General features: G+C 45.1%; 1 protein-coding gene across 6 annotated transcripts in view; it reads left to right on the plus strand.

Annotated features, from left to right (window-relative positions):
* Window positions 1-17,196, plus strand: part of LOC121307353 (pleckstrin homology domain-containing family G member 4B-like) — a 40,060-nt gene that overhangs the window by 16,348 nt on the left and 6,516 nt on the right. For 4 of the 6 annotated variants that reach the window (XM_041239541.1, XM_041239545.1, XM_041239546.1 and 1 more), the window contains exons 9-23: window positions 120-201; window positions 661-747; window positions 1,521-1,637; window positions 2,866-2,964; window positions 3,447-3,595; window positions 5,213-5,351; window positions 6,459-6,581; window positions 7,821-8,012; window positions 8,216-9,117; window positions 10,382-10,631; window positions 10,945-11,034; window positions 13,411-13,641; window positions 13,961-14,131; window positions 15,145-15,322; window positions 16,082-16,198. In XM_041239541.1, coding sequence (XP_041095475.1) covers window positions 120-201; window positions 661-747; window positions 1,521-1,637; window positions 2,866-2,964; window positions 3,447-3,595; window positions 5,213-5,351; window positions 6,459-6,581; window positions 7,821-8,012; window positions 8,216-9,117; window positions 10,382-10,631; window positions 10,945-11,034; window positions 13,411-13,641; window positions 13,961-14,131; window positions 15,145-15,322; window positions 16,082-16,198 — 2,927 coding nt within the window. The remainder of the gene's footprint in view (window positions 1-119; window positions 202-660; window positions 748-1,520; window positions 1,638-2,865; window positions 2,965-3,446; window positions 3,596-5,212; window positions 5,352-6,458; window positions 6,582-7,820; window positions 8,013-8,215; window positions 9,118-10,381; window positions 10,632-10,944; window positions 11,035-13,410; window positions 13,642-13,960; window positions 14,132-15,144; window positions 15,323-16,081; window positions 16,199-17,196) is intronic. The other 2 variants (XM_041239542.1, XM_041239543.1) reach the window with 2 other exon arrangements.

The following is a 17,196-nucleotide window of genomic DNA, read 5'->3' on the forward strand; positions in this document are numbered from 1 at the left end:
TTGAAAAAGCATAAAGGTTGAGTACCCAGTTTAGAAACAGAGCCCTGTGTTTTCTGGCTTGGCTGTACTGATCTCACTGCACCCTAAGTAGCTCCCTTTGCCATGCCATGTGTTCCCAGCAGTGATGGTCTGACCGTGTTGCTGGACTCTCTCCATGCTCGCCTCTCCCTGGACGCCTTCACTCCACTCCTCGCCTTCCAGGTACATTCAGCCCTTTCACTCTTTCATACTATTAAAGGACTGCTAACCAGGGCAAAATCCATTTCTCACCTCCTATAATCTCCTGCAGTGGGTTAAATCCCTGGCGACATTGATGTATTGAAGGTATTTGCCTTCAATACCGGCACAGATGATGGGAACAAGACTAGGGGTGAGGATTGTATTGCCCATGTTTCCTAACTCTGACCCCTTACTAAATATCCGGGTATCTCTGAATAGATAATCGTCTCCTATCTCTGATAGGATAGACCATCGTTCTTAAACTCCAGGTGGCTCTTGTGCATTGTGAGGAAGATGCTCTGCTGATTATGTAATGGGTAGAACCGTTATTTACTAAATGTTATTGGACTATATGAAAGTGCCCTGTCCGTACATCATGCCTAAGCTGGAAAGGTCAACAATTATGAGGTTTCTACTAATTGTCTTTATTCTCTGCCGTAGGAGAAGGTTCCCAATGCCATTGGCAAGGTCCTGGTATTAGTGGAGGAAGACTCAGCTGCTTGTGTGGATACCCCTTCAGCTCTACAGGTATTCTGTGGCACTAGCTGACTCCCTTTCAGATTTCAAATTCAACTGCCTGAGAGAAGCCCAGAAGTGAATGGCAGGCAGAGGGTGTTCAGGTCATGTGCTCTCTGTCTCCTATGCAGAGCTGTGGGAGGGGGGGGGGGAGATCCTTGCATGCCATTCCTCTAAATTCAAGCACAAAAGTGCTGTGCACAAAGATTCTTCAGCAGCCTTCTTTCTGCCTTCCGTCAAAGTCCGTTAGATTTACTGTCTTTTTTCCTTTTACACAAATTGTATGAACAGAAGAACAGTAGATTTACGAACAAGAAGAGGTCGTTCAGTCAATTAATGTTCGGTTCCCAGCAGCTGATTGATCTCAAAACATTGTCAAGCTGGGCCTCAAGTTGGATATCAATGATTCAGCGTCAACAGCTTGACCAGATAACCCTTAGTAGCCTATCCCATCCCTCCCCACTCTCTGTGTGAAGAAGAGTCTCCTTCAGCAACATGACTAGGTAACCCATTCCATCCCCTCACCACTCTCTGTGTGAAGAAGAGTCTCCTTCAGCAACATGACTAGGTAACCCATTCCATCCCCTCACCACTCTCTGTGTGAAGAAGAGTCTCCTTCAGCAACATGACTAGGTAACCCATTCCACCCCCTCACCACTCTCTGTGTGAAGTGTCTCCTACCCTCTGTCATAAGTCAGCCTCCACTTAATTTCTGATTGCCCTACATAACTCCTCAGCATGAGCATATTGGTACTTATTAATGATATTGTCCTCCTGGACCCTAGGTGGAGCTGGTGCAAGGAGTGTTGTCTCTGCAGCTGCACATTGAGCCCTCTCAGCTTCCTGACAGTCTAGGGGGGACCTGCACTCACTGTCACAGAGAGTGGCTCTCGTTTCAGCTGGTAAGAATGCATGCTTACACACTACACTGATCCTCCTGCTGATATTGTGTATTAAAGTGTGTATTCGATTATCCCATTCTTAAAGTGTTCCAGAACCCCTGGCATCTATTCCACAGTGTCCCATTCTTAGTGTTCCAGAACACTTCCTTTATCTTTGCTGTATCTCGTATCGCAGTAATTATTCCAGATAGACCTGACCTTGTTTTTTCCCATAGTTTTCAACTTTTACCTGGGAACGTTCGGGAAAAAGAGGCTTCTAAACATCCCGGTGTAGGCAGTTCAATGCTCCCTCCTGCAACAGTGCTGCCGCTGTGATTGAAAAGAGCACTCCGTTCCCTGGGAACAGAAAGCCTGTGTTGTTGCAGGAGGGGGCCTGATCTGGGTACACTGCGATCCTTGGACGAGATTTTTTTTTTTTTTTCCCCTGGCTTCCATAAATGTTCTGAAATGTATTGCCCAGTTTATTCACGACTCATGAGGTGTGATTACAGATTTGCGTTTAAAACTATGATGCAGCAAAGAAAACGTAGTGCGTTTCTTGTAAGCTTTGCAGGGTGTTCTGTAGCAGTTTAAGAATGGAATTCTGTCTCAAGTTGATTTGGGGAAGCAATGCAGGAGAACTAATGAGTCAAAAAGTGCTGGGCTACTTTATTTGGACATGTCTACCTTCAATTAGAGATGCAGGTTAGGGTGCTCATATAACAAGGCGTGTGATCCCACAGTTCACTTAAGCATTGCTGTGGATTGCACCCAGGTGACGATGGCTGTTATCAAGACAATAACACACCCGTCCATGGGAACCGGACTCGCCCAGGTCCTGGTGGAAAGAGAGGCGATTTAGCCGAAAAGAAGTTGAGCACTTCTGATTTTCTTACTGCTACCATCTGCTCATCCCTTCAGCCACATTTGATTTGCTAGTTTTGCAAAGTTGTAGAAAAACAATGTGTATTAATAAAGTCTATTATTGGCCACGGTATGGAAAACTGAATAGATGTTCCGAATTATAGCAGCATAAGACAGAAACTGCATGATAATGCCTTCCGGTAAAGCCATTGACAAAGACTTCTTGTGATTATTTGTCTAACGATGACCCAAGCTGATATTAAACTAAACTAAACAGCAGAATTGGAAGGGAGAATATTGTTGTTGTTATAAAAAATATATATATTTCCATAGACCGAGGTATTAAGTCCGGTTGAATGAATTTTGACTCCTCCTTCTGTCTCAGCGTTTGGAGTCCTTCTCCCAGTCCTGTCGAGGCGCGCTTTCTCTACTGGGAGAAGCACTGGGAACTCTGGACAAAAACCAGCTCCCAGACTCCACTCAGGTACGCTTCAATATTTATCTCTTTATTTAATTATTTATTTATTCCATTAATATTTTGCATTTCAAGTAGCTACACATGTCTCAAATGTGCCGTTGTAATAGATTCAGATTTTTTAATTAAAACCAAACAACTTATTTTGAAAGTTCTTGCTTCTCCCAATTGTAACATTTACATCACATGGCCTGTTCTCCTTTTAAAACACACGTAAAGATTATAGTAGCTTTCAAAATATACACTAGATTAAAGAAATCTCTCTTCTCAAGTCCTGCTGTTAGCTTTTCTTGCACTTCTTGGATCAGCTGGGGGGGGGTGAAATTATCTCCACCCCTTCACCAACCAATCAGCTGCTTCCCCAGTTGACTGGCATGCTTTCAGTCTGAAAAGGCTGCTGTACGTTTGAGACCTAGTTAGCTATACAAAACAGTTCAAATGTATGTTTGTTAGTTAGAAGTCCTCTGTAACTCTTACTTCTTGTCCTGAAGGCTGTCCAGGCTTGCGTAGATGATCACCAACTACTCATGAAAACAGTGCTGGCAGATGAGAGGTTAACCCAGCTCCAGAGAGAGGGCGGGGCTATCCTGGCACACCTCTGCAGAGAGGCGGAGCATTCTGCCCTCTCCCAGGACGACAGGTAACCATGGAAAACGAAACGCCTGCTCATCTCTGTAGAACAAACTGCAAGCAAAGATGTGGTATTAGATAAAATTGAATGGACTGGCAGCTTTGAAAAGAAGATATACAAACAAGAGAAAGCCGTCTGATCCAACAATACTCATCCGGTTCCTAGTATCTGAATGATCTCAAAATGTTGTCAGGTCTTAAAATATCCCCGTGATGCAGTGTTAATAACATGGCTAGGTAACTCAAACTCCCAGAAGAAACTCACCTGTGTCAGTTCCTTCAGCAGCATGGAAAAGACAAACGCTATGAAAAAAAATGCCAGTTCAAATCAAATGCACGTTCAACATGCCGCGTGCCTCTTTCATATGGGAACATGTGAGAGTTATGATGGGATGGTGATACAGGTCAGATAAGAGTTACTGGAATTCCTTTCTTTGAAGTCTCTTTAAGAATTCAGTTGGTACAGTTGAGCAGAGCTCTTCGCGATCACAGTTTGCATGTGAGATGGTTGTCTTCTCCAGCTAAAGCAAGAGAGTGGGATGGCTATTTCAATGGGGGAAACTGTCGATGTGCACATTCTGGCATTCCTGGAATATTTACAGCAGTCTGGTTTTGTTAATCCGCCCACTGGCAGACTTAGCTAAGGGCGTTTTCAAAGAAGTCGGGGGGGGGGGGGGGGGGGGGGGCGTACAGCCATCAAAGTGTTTTGAATCGATTTGGAAATACTGGGTACTGAACTGAAAACTGAAGTCGTTACAAGTCAACTGTGCAAATTACAGAAGTGAGAGGCTGTTTAGCCCATCTACGCTCGTCCGGTTCCTAGTAGCTGATCTCAAAATGCTGTCAAGTTAAAGGATCCAAGTGATTCAGGCTCAACAGCATGACAAGGCAGCCCATTCCATCCCTTCACCACTGTCTGTAGGGTAAATAGAATGAGTCCATTCAGTCTGTCTTTGTAAAATTTAAGCCCTGGGTTTAGTCTGGAACCCAATAACTTCATATGTTTACAGTTTGCATTTCTTTTTGAAGTTATGAGTGAGCTGAGCGTAGATGACATAAATGGAAGGGGGTGATATAAATCTGCCTATGGTAGCATTGGAAATTGTCGTGAATCGTGATTTATTTGGAATAAAAACACAAAGAAAAGGGAAAAAGGAAGTATGTTTTGCCACTGTAGATATCACCTCTGCGGGATCCTGTGGGAAAGTTCCAGAGTCCTGGATGGACAGGAAATGTTTTCCAGCATCGACCTGAGTGAATTAGCGGGCTATCTTTTAATATTGACACAGAAGCACATCTGCCTTCCTTAGGGGCTGTTTGACAGTCATCATTATTGAAATGATCAAATATTGACCCATCAGTGATTCCATTGTTCAGTGTTTTATTTTTACATTTCTTAGTGAATTCATCACACAGCACTTCCTCTTATAAATACTTGAACTCTTATAGCCCTTGCTTAATATCTGGTCACCAGCTTTTATGAAGTTCCTCATATTTTGTGCTGCATAATGATATGTTGTTGGTACCGAATCATTCATATAGGACCTGTTGGAATAAAGTCCTACAATGGAAATGAAACACAAACTGGTGCGAAATACTGAGCTTGTTTTTTTTCTGTGCTGGACAGGGATTCCCTCGCCGTGACCTTCGACCTCTACAACGGAGTGGACGATGCTCTTCACCGATTGGTCAGGCTCTCCAACGAGCGACTCCGCGACCTCGAGGAGCTGGCCAGACTGGGAACACTGGAGAACAAACTGGAAAAGGTTTGTCTGTCTGTGTTTGTTCATTACTGATCTGGTTATTTTTTTTAGTACAGGAGGAACAGCTATGGCCAAAGGTTTTGCATCACCCTATAGAATGAACTCATTTTACTTCATAAAGTAGAACAAAGCCTACTGAATAATGTTACATTAACATATTAAATTACATAGTTTTTTCTATAGGGTTCCATATGCTTAACGAAAAACTGACAAAAAAAAAAAAAAAGGGAAATCATTTCGAAATCTAACATGTACTACTATAGTACGAAGTACTGTACTACTATCATGGCTTCCGGTAGACTTTAGCGATATCATTTTGTAGTTTCTTTCAATACATGATGTTAAATATATATTGTTGATTACAAAATAATGTCACTTGCTTTTACCTTCATACCTTGACTGAGCCTGGTTCTTTGCCCTATTTTTTTTTATTTAAAAGAGACGTAACGAATTATGTTAATTGCTTCTCGCTGCTCCTGATTGCATTCCGTTCTTGCAGTCGCCTAGTTTATCGTCTGCGATTTTGTTATTTTCACTCGTTTAATAACGTTTTTTAATTAGGATGCAGCTTGTGAACAGGTCAGCGCCACAGCCCAGGCGTTACTGGCAGAGAGAGAGACTCAAACACAGAATTGCTTAGGTTTTAGCTCTATTGCAAAGAAAGGGGCACAGTGGCCAAAACAAACAGTTAACAAAACCTAACAAAACTGTCCAGGCTGGGCAGAGCCTTTGCCAAACTTTACTTGAACAAACAAAACAGCACAGACAAACATTCACTTCTCGTGACTTCTCTTCATACTCCCCTCCCCCTAATGAGGAGAAGCTGGCTTTATATAGAATGTGGTTTGAGGGGTTGATTGATCGTTGATCATTCACTCAACACACCCCCCCGGGCACACACTCACATTGAGTGACAGGGAAGAGTTCTAATCCCATCCCTGCCAAACTTAGATAAAGAAAAAAACTTTTCTTTTAACCCACCAGCACTAAATATGCATTTACTGGGCAAGTCTCAAACAATAAGGCATTGTTTTTTTTCTGTTAGTTAGCAGGGAAAATGGTTTTCTTTGAATGCTGTCTGGTTCTAGCAGGTGGTTCGTCTCTCCGCAGGTCCTGTGCTGGGTCACAGAGGTGGGGGAGCCAGGGCTGGGGGGGTACAGAGACCTTGGTGACTCCCTGGAGCTACTGAGACGCAAACAGAGGGAATTCACTGACTTCAGTCAGACTGCTGTGGTATGCTATGGAGAAGAGAGAGGGTGCTGTACAGTCAAATGTGTTTATTTATTTTATTTTATTGTAACCCATTGACACTGAGGCCTAGACAGCAGTCATTTCACATCACAAAAAACAACGTCACTCTAAAAGACAAATATCATGCATTCAATCTGAGATGAGAAGCATTTACACGAATCATTGTTCTAGCAGATAGATTTGGGTTATTTATCTGACGCTCTATCATATCCCGTATACTCTTATCCACACTATTCCATGCCATAGGGACTAAATGCTGATTGGCCAACTAGATCAGAAACTGTGCCTAGGTATATTAACCTCTAATATCAAGCATAGGTAACCTAGCAACAGATCTATTATAGTTTTACACACAAGAACTACCCAGTGGTGTTGCCTTCTGTAGTTCAGCATTATCTCATTTAAGGACGCCAGTAACTGGAAGGGATTAATGTTTGTATTGCACAACAAGCATGCAGCTTATATGAAAGTGATAATGGCATTGCTGTGGCGTGTTACAAGGTGATAATGGCACTCCTGTCTCAATAAAGCGGAAGCCTGGAAAGGGAGTTCCATTATTACACAGCAATGCTGTTATCGGTATTACACAACTTTCTAAAGTTATTTATTTATTTATTTACCTGTGTTTGTTTGCCGGAAATAATCATTGCAGTTCCTCAAGCGTCCGTGTGAGGTGTTTCATCAGTAAGCAGTGGGTTAAGAACAGGCTAATTAGGGTCAACCTTTCCAAACGGTGCGGCTAACCTCCATAGAAAACAATAGGAGAGCAGTGTCTGGTTGTTGTATTTTAAAAGGATAGCATTGCTGTGGCAACAACTTGAAATTATTTATGTATTTGTTGGTCATTAATTAGTGTCAGTTGGGTTGATTTCAAACTCATTAATTGAACTCTTATATGTTATGAATCCATTCCGTTGTTGATAATTTACACAAGTGGTTGAGCATTCAGAACATGTTCACTGGGATTGAGATCCAGGGATTGTGGTGGCCGTGGAGGATGTTGTGTGTCACTGTCATGCTTCCCAAATAATTTGTACACAGTGAAGGCTACACTGTTGTCTTTCAAGTGTCCATCGCCCTCATGGTAGAAGTGAATAATTTTTGAGAGGAGTCACTCATTAGTGATGGATATATTTCTAGTGCTAAAAGGATAACATATAATCTCTTGAAAATGTAGTTGCTGTACCTTTTAATACCTCTCTTCTCTTCCATTTGACTCAGGTGTTCTGCAGGGACGGCTATGAGGTCCTGCAGCAGATTGAATGCTGGGATTCCTTCCCCTCTCCCAGGCTGCGGTTGATTCAGGGGAAAGTTCCGGAATCCCGGGAGAGGCTCCAGGACTTCTCCGCTCAGGTCGGGCAGTGCCGGAGCACCATCGACAAGACCCTCCGTCTGTATGAGTTCTTCAGCGAGGTTAGTGCTGTCAACAAGGCATAGCCTTCAAAAGAGCACAAGAGAAATACATAGATACATTAAACTAATAAGATACAGGTGGTTTAAGAAAGTGGAAGATACTTCCTTTATCTCTGTTAGCTTGGGAGAGGTTGCAAGGAAGTGTCCTCCCTTCACGCGAGATGCACCTGAGAATCCTGACGTGTCACTTCCTTCCTCTGCAGGCGTACGATTGGTCCCTGGAGGTTCTACGCCACCTCTCTCAGATCTCCCCTGAGGATTGCTCCTCCCCGACTCGCTGCGGAGAGGCCCTGTCCTGCCTCCAGCAATGCTGCCGGCATTTCCCGGAAATTCCAGACTCCCGTTTCTCCGAGGCGCAGTCGGTGGCCAGGGAGCTCGACTCTGCTTCCTCAAACGCTCTTCAGAATCACTGGACATTTGCCAGGACCAAATACATGGAGACCCACTCTATACTGCACCAAAGACTAGAGAGCGCCCAGAGGGCACAGCGGGCCAAACTGGGCGGCACTCCTTCCAGGAGCATGAGTAACCTCTACCTGCAGAGCCAGCATAATGCCCTTCAGTCGTGGGGCTCCTTAGCCTCTCTCCAGCAGCCCTTCTTCCCTGAGCACACGTCCACTTTACGGGCTGATGAGCTTTCCAGCCAGCATAACCCTTGTGGAAGTGACTCTGCGCCCCCATCTCCTTTCCCCTGGCTTGGGAACCCTTTGTCCAAAACCTCCTCCAGGTGGTATCTCCAAGGCTTTCTGAAGGAGTCTTCTAAAGGCCCCGATAACCCAATTCCTGTTGTCCCAGCCAAACCCAACAGGAAAAGGAACCCCAGTTTTGATTTTCAGGCACTCCTTGGCTCCAGACGGGCCTCTAAGGACACTGGGAAGGTGGAGGACCCTGGAAAATCTCCTCTACTTTGGCTAGGGAGGACAGTAGTGGAGTCAAAGCCACGACAGACTGGAGTTCACATCAAGGGTCTGGAGGTCAGCAGCACTGAGGTTGTGGACCAGACCTGCTCGCCCAAACAGCATGTCCTCCTGGGCAGAACTGGGGCGCTTACACCCAGCACCCCCTGGGGGTGTACTCCACTGCTGGATCGCAAAAAACAAACCAGGTGAGCCTTCAAAGGGAGCTAAGCTTAGTCATTATTGCAGGAACATTATTCTCCTTCTTGTTGTGAGTGGGGCATTTTTTTTAATCGATCATGGATTTTTTGTTAAGGAAATTCTTAGTTCAGTGGCGTCAAATGCGTCCATGGTAAAACCCTTAAGATAGCAACAGCGTTTTTGTTCACATTTTTTAATTTAAATTGTTTCAAATCTATCTCCACCTCTTTTCCAACGGAGTCCACTGGTCCTGGTTTCTGTACAGCGCTTAAAGTATTGGTTAGGGTTAATCATGTCAATTCTTTTTAAGATTTTAAAGACTTCAGTCAATCATAGATTCAGTTCTTTCAGCCAGTCTTCGTAGCTCTTTGATGGACTCTCTCCAGGGTCACAATGTCTCTTTGTGACCAGAATTGGACACAGTATTCTAAGTGCGGTCTCAGTGGTGCATTTTACAACCTCATCATAACCTCCTTGGATATAGTAAAATAAACTTGTAAAAATAAGTGAAGGTATAAGTCATTCTCAATGTCTTCAATTTCATTTATCATCCATATGACCTTATAAAAGTTTGTCATTGAATTTTTTAATACAAGGGGATACCTATTAATCAGTTATCACAGCTGCTGACTTCATTACACTACTGTGTGGTGGGTGAGTCATACAAGTGTGGTTTGAATCTCAGTGAAGCTAACTGGTGGATTGTCTAAAGCTAAGGGAACATGGAGCCACTTTTTCAGGAGCAGCGTCTTGAAACCTGGTTCCAGGAGACCGGGAGAAATAATTTGAGGTGACTGTATCCAGCCCCAGGTCTTCCTTGGTGTGCCGCGCAGTGGCCTAAATCCAAGTTCCAAGCCACAAAGTGTCTTCGTGTTCCATCAGCTCTCACATTCCACGGGTCAAACCTGCACGTTGACATTAAAACCTGCAGCCCCGCGACAGTCGCGCCACATAAAACTGATACATAAGATCACTTCATTCATTGATGGGTTCTTAATTCAAGTTGCAAATTATATCATTTTTTTAATCAACCAATGTCGTTGTTTTCTTTTTCTTTTATTGATTGAAAATGCAATTGCAACAATGTTGGTCAGATTAATCATCCTCAGCGAATTGTCTGGACCAGCGTTCCAGTTGATGAAACTTGGGGGTCCGTGTGGTTGATCAGCAACACAAATGAAGATTCAAAATGTTTGCCCTCTTGACTTGTCTCAGCAGTTCTACAGAGTGTTCGTTTCTGACTCTGCTGCCGTACATTCTCATCTCTTCTAGCAGAGTGCTCCAGCTGGCGTCTGCGCTGGCGAGCTCAGAGCTGGAGTACGTGAGTGCGCTGCGTCACGTGGAGCAGCAGTACCTGCCCGAGGCAGAGCTGAGGGAACTCCCCCAGGACTTGAGGGGGAAAAGGGGTGTGCTCTTCGCAAACTGGGAGAAACTCACCGACTTCCACACGCACTACCTCCTCCCTGCCATAGAGGGCGCGGTGAACCAGCCGCACATGCTGGGGGACTGCTTCCTTAGACATGTGAGTGTATATAAAATACATTTGGACCAATTCTGTCTTTGTTTAGTATATTCCTGAATTGCCCTTTTCTTCAAAACAAGTCCATTAACAAGCAACAAGGGTTCTGTTCATGCAAACTGCATTCTGTTATAAATCGTGCACGCTGTTCCATGCTGCCACCAGATATTTAAAAAAGTTTTCTTAGTTTGTTCCTTGCATTTGTAATACTTTTTCTTGCATTCTTTTTAAAAGCGTTTTCCTTTCATTTTCTTTGCCGTTTCTTTGATCATCACATAATTGGATCCTTCAATTTTTTTTATTTTCCAACTCACAGAAACAGCAGTTCGGCCTGTACTCTCTTTATATCAAGAACAAGCCCAGGTCTGATGCTTTGCTAGCGAGCCAAGGCAGTGCTTTCTTTAAGGTAAGATGGATCTCAAAAATGAAGTGCCCCGTTTTCCTAACGTGTGTATGCGCGTGCTATTGACTGAAACCAGACTGATGAGGTTGTGGTTGAAAATGTAATAACCATCACATTGCAAAATGGAGATGCCTATTTGCTATAACCTTGTGTGCCTTTGAAAACTGCACATGTATAAAGCCATTGAAGACAGATTAGACTGATGGAACTCAACAAGAACACAGGAAAAGCTGGGGAACAAGAAGAGAGCCGTTCAACCCTTCAAGGCTCCACCCTTTCCCACTCCCTAGCTTATAGATATAGATAGCTTATAGCTTCATCTATACCCGAGGTTCTCAAGCCTGGCCCTGGGGACCCCCTGTGTCTTTTGTTTCCATTCCAACTGCACTCTCAATTACTGAACTAAACCCTTAATTTAATGAATAATTTGCTTGATTGAGCTGAAAACAATTAAGGCCTAATTAAGCTAATTGATAGGGTTTAGCTAATTGAGAGTAAAGTCCATTAAGGGCACATAGTACGGATCAAAATGATTTCAAATAAGAGCAGTTACCAAAACGTGGATATGATACCTAAAATCAAGTTCAAGATACAGGAAATAATTACAGTTAAGAGCAGTAGCTGAATATGGTGATGTGGGGAGCAGATCAGTGCAAGCTGATGCAAGTCCTGGTGCAATCGGGTGCCATGCAGTCCAGTATAGTGGAGACACGTGAGGATTACAGATAACCGAATTTATTCAGCCTAGAACAAACATGATTTAAGTCTAAAAAGCATTGGCAAAATTCGAAGATTCTAGTTATTAATTATGACGAAAGTTTCACGCACTGCTCTGAACTGAACGTCTGGCCGAGTCTGACACAGAAACCGTTCAGTTAAAGGCGGTGTGCTAAATGCATTTCAAAATAAATTCGGGAAAAATCTGAAGGCGACATCAAATCCCATAGCGGAGCTTGATCACCACCTTCCGCAACTTAATAAATACAAATTCGACAGTTTGAATAAGGACAAGAGCAACATATGTTGAGTGCTCAAACTTTTGTCCACTAAGTATATAGTCTACAATAATATATATTTTTAAAAAAAAACATACCTAGACATGTAGTCAAATCAGGGTTGACCGTCTTGTAATGAGGTCTTATTTACTTCTTCTGGTCGTACAGGGACACATTTGCAGACTGGATCATTTGCGTTGTCGTTCTGAAGCTGGCGTTGTTTTTAACAGTCTTGACGGTCAGAATTCCATTCCGAATGTCTGGAGACAATTGATTTGTTCCGTCTGTTTTTACAAGGCTCAGCTGAGAAGAAAAAACTAATTCTGATTCTGCAGTGCTGTGTGGAAAACCCAACATATTAATGGCAAACTTGGCAAGTGTTGAAAAACGTGTCTCTGTTATGTGTAGGCAAGAGGGTGCAATTTTGTGCCAGTTTTCATCACCTGCCACGCTCTGTCAAGTCAGTCACTTGTTACTGCATAAATTCCATCTATGCTCTCCAGCTAATTTCCAATAACAAAAAAAGCACTGCAAGCTGGACGATGTCCCCCGAGCTCGCTGTGCTTTGGATGCTTGCTTAGTTGCATAATGCCTATGCTCATTTCAGCACAGTTAATTGGCATTCTTCTTCTGGTACTTTTCACTGTCGTTATGCGTTGGCATGTGGCGTTCGAGCTGATCGGGAAAGCCGCAAAGCAATAAAAAATAAACAAATATATATATATATATATATATACTATATTTATTTCAAAATCACAGATATTTATTCATTTACATTTTTGTGTTAAAATTTGACTTCTTTTTTGTTTTGTTTTACTGACTAGCCTTAAATGTATAGACGGTTGGCAACCTTCAGTCAAATGCAGTTTAGCATGGCTTGCTTCTTTTTCAATTGCCAATGTAGCGAAGGCAGGGAGCTGTCTTTGCTTTACTGTTGATCGGAGGTGTTTATTGACACGCTTTGTTAAAGAAAACGTTCTTTCTTCAGGGTCGGGGATAATGTTTTCGGCGGTTCGAGGCTTTGAACACAGATTTATAAAAATATTTTTGCCACTTGCATTTCTCTTCTTTCCGTGTCTTGTGCTTATGCTTTGCTGCCCATGAAAGAGACACTGTTTGCTGTATTCAAGCTGGAATGTACTCATGTTGCCACGTGAGAGTGAGCGAGACAGTCAGCCAGTTTTTTTTTAGTGTGAACACAAGTGCGATGCATTGCGTCAGTTGAAATGTCAATGAGTGAAGTTCTTCCAGTTTGCGCGCAACTCCGTATCCTGTTTTTAAAAAAATCGTTTTGGGCCCCCGTGACTTTGGGCCCTATGCAGGAGCCTAGTTTTCCTATGCGTTAATCCGGCCTCACTGCTCCCCACCTGTTTATTTTCTGCAGCGAAGGCAGCAGGAGTTGAGGGACCCCCTGGAGCTGGGCCGGTACCTCCAAGCCCCAGTCCTGAGGCTGCAGCAGTACTGTGAGGTTCTGGAGGAGCTGGTCAGAGACTCTGGTCAGCAGAGCGCTCAGCACCAGAGTGTCCAGAGCCTGCAGTCAGCCTTGGCCATGCTGAGATTCACTGTGCGGCACGGGGAGGACCTGAGAGCCAGCGACTGCATCACAGCGAGCGAGGTAAGCAGAACGACAAGACTTCCCTTATACCTTCCACAGGCCCTGCCTGTTTATTACAGAGTCATCCGCCTCACTGAACTTACCATTCCCATATACCTTCTACATGCCTTGTCTGTTTATTATGTGTCTTCCCAATTATTCTGCATCTGGCTCGTTGTCGCTATTATTGTAAGGGAGTAATACATTACTGTAATCTGATTTCTTTTTTCAGTAACTGAACATTACAGTAGCTGTAATGGATCCTTTCCTAGACACATGTCCCCTAGACCGTGGCAGTGCAGGGTTTCTCTTGCTGACAGTGTTTCTGTGGTTGTGGCAGGTGAGTCTGTCGGAGCAGGGGCCCTTGTTGAGACAGGATGAGTTCGTGGTCTTGGGAGCACGTAAGAAGGTCACGCGGCAGATGTTCCTGTTTGAAGAGATGCTGCTGTTCACCAAACACAAGAGCCACCATGGAGGGAAGAGCTGCTACATCTACAAGCACTCGGTCAAGGTCAGCTTGATATCACTGTACGCATCCTCCACTCCACGTATAGCAGATTGTATACTGGTGAAAATAGAGGGGAGGGGGATGGGAGAGGGGAGAGAGGGGAAGGGAGAGGGTAGAGAGAGAAGGGGGGAGAGGGGAGGGAGACGGGAGAGGGGAGAGAAGGGCTCAGCCCCTACCTTAGTACGTGCCCCGCTCCCCCCTCTCTCTCTTCCCCATCGTCTCCCCTCCCTCTGTCCTCTAACAAATATCTCCACTAACTGCTAGCCTCGATCTGTCATCTGCCCTCCCCCCCTCCATCAGCCAGGAGACCTCTCTCCCAGGTCCCTCTACCCTCTCCCTCTCTCTCTCTTTACCCTCTCTTCCCCTCTCTCTCCTCCCTGGGACTCCCCAAGAGGGGAAGAGCCCTCCCTACCCCTCTCTCTCTATCCTTCACTCTCTCTCTAACAGAGGAGAAGGGGGAGAGAGGGGAGGGGGGAGGGATTGAGGAGGGAGTTGGGAAAGATTGGGTAGCTGTCAGTTCTGTTTATTTTTGAGCACACACAATTTACTACAGCACAACTTTTAAAGCAGGACATCCCAAACCCGGCCTTGTTCTGGATTTCATTCCAGCAGAGCCGAAAACAATTAAAAAGATCAAATTAAGACGCCCTTTGAGTTTGTTTTTAGCATTAGTTTCCTTTGCGGTTACCCTTGTTTAACAAGAAAATAACTTGAGCTCACACTGCTATCAATTAACTGGTGTTCGTGCAGCTATAGTTCGTGCTATAGTATTCCACAAACACAATAGCGACCCCAGACTATCGCTATTTATTAAATAATATCGTCTTGCCTTTATCTTTGGATTTCAATCGACTTTAACTGCAGGAAGTGTTTTTCATTCATACAGTGCTTGGTAAACGGTACGGTTCATAGTCTTACAAGGCTGGCGTAGTCAAATATATTATACCAAAAGTACTTCGAGCCTGTACAGGAGCCCCGCTAAACTCTTTTTTTGTTAACGAAACCTCTCTTTGCAGACAGCTGATATAGGACTGACAGAGAACATCGGCGACTCTGGCACTCGGTTCGAGATATGGATTCGCCACTCCAAATCCAGAGAAGCCTACATTCTGCAGGGCAAGACTCCGGAGGTGAAGGAGACCTGGACCCGAGACATTGCCAGGCTGCTGTGGAGGCAGGCCATGAGAAACAAGGGTGAGGGCTTGCAACATCGCCATTGCAAGCACTAGAACATGAGAACATGAGAAGGTTTGCAAATGAGAGGAGCCCATTCAGCCCATCTTGCTCGTTTTGTGGGTTGTTAGTCGCTTATTGATCCCAGAATCTCATCAAGCAGCTTCTTGAAGGATCCCAGGGTGTCAGCTTCAACAGCATTACTGGGGAGTTGGTTCCAGACCCTCACGATTCTCTGTGTAAAAAGTGCCTCCTATTTTCTGTTCTGAATGCCCCTTTCTCTAATCTCCGTTTGTGACCCCTGGAGTATGCAACACTGAAGTCTGGTCCATTTGTGTTTTCTAGGGTTACCATGTGACTCTGTGTACTAGAACAGCAGGACAGTTCAGGATTTAAGGTTTTAGTACTCAGATTGCTTTACCCGGCTAAATATTATTTGAGTCCTGTTTTATTTAAGCTTATACATGCAGTCGTGGTTAATTTCCTTTCAAACACAAAAGTCTAATCTTGTTCAGCTGCAGTTCGGTGAGGTTCCTGCCTTATATATTCGTAATTGCTATATACTTGTGAAGATCGTCTATGAATTTTGATTCTTCATAAAATGACAAGAAGAGTCCCCTAGAATGATGAAAAGCAATTTTACAGTAGTGACCCTCCAAGACCGTGATTGGACAGCGTGTTAGTGTTTCTGCATGGGTGGATGTTCCTTACTGTGTGTGCTGCACCGCGAGGGTATCCTGCCAGGCTGGTAAGTGAGTGAGCGTGTCTCTGTCTCCGCAGAGCTGAGGCTTCAGGAGTCTGTATCCATGGGCATGGGCAGCAAACCTTTCCTGGACATTCAGAGCAGCGCTGCCAACATCTGTGACCGCAACCTGGACTACGTACTGAGTGGAAGAGGTACAGCTAGGGGAGAGAGGGGAGGGAGAGAGAGAGGGGAGGGGTGGGAGATTACTAAATTGCCAAAAGGAGACGTTCTCTCCGGGATAGGACGCTTCCCGACCATCCTCACTGGCACAGAGGGGGAGGGGTCCCTCTCGAGGGAAGTAGGAGGGAGAGAAGGGGAGGGAGACGGGAGAGGAAAGAGTACGTGGAGGGAGTCTGTCTTCACCTGAGGCGACGGATGCCCCTGAGAGACTACCCTCTACCTGCTCTCTCCTATCCCTCTTCCCTCCCTACTCTGCCCTCTAACCTCTAACTCAAGACTTCTCCTCCTTCCTACGAGGAGGGAGAGAGGGAGAGGGGGAGGGAGACGGGAGAGGGGGAGAGGGGAGGAGATGGAAGAGGGGAAAGGAAGGGAGAGGGGGAGAGAGAGGGGAGGGAGAGAGAAATAGGGGGATGAGAGAGAGAGGGAGAGAGGGGTGGGAGAGGGAGAGAGGAGAGAGAGAGGGGAGACGGGAAGAGAGGGAGAGAGAGAGAGAGGGGAGAGAGAGGAGAGAGAAGGGGGAGGGGGAGGGAGATGGGAAGACAAGGGGGGGAGGGAGACGGAAGCGGGGAGAGAGAGAGAACAGAGAAGGGGAGGGAGACTGGAGAGAGGGAAGAGAGGGGAGGGAGACGGGAGTGGGGGAAGAGAGGGGAGGGAGATGGAAGAGGGGGAAAGAAGGGAGGGAGAGGGGGGGAGAGGTAACCTCTAGATCTCTTCTCCCCTTTCCCACCTCTACCTTTCTCTCGACCTCTCTCTTACCCTCCCCTGCCCTCTTACCACCATTACCTTCGTCTTCCTCTCTATCCTTGCCCTCCTTCTGCCCCCCATCCCTGGGCCTCTCCCTGATGGGACTTAGAGACTTGGAGCTCTCCCCCTCTCCCTCTCTTCTCCCCTTTCTCCCTCCATCTACATTCTTCTCTACCTCCCTCTGACTTCTCCCCTCTCTTGTTTTCTTGACGGGAAGGAGGGGGAG

This window comes from Polyodon spathula, chromosome 55, assembly GCF_017654505.1.
Source record: "Polyodon spathula isolate WHYD16114869_AA chromosome 55, ASM1765450v1, whole genome shotgun sequence".
NCBI classification, from domain to species: Eukaryota; Metazoa; Chordata; class Actinopteri; order Acipenseriformes; family Polyodontidae; genus Polyodon; species Polyodon spathula.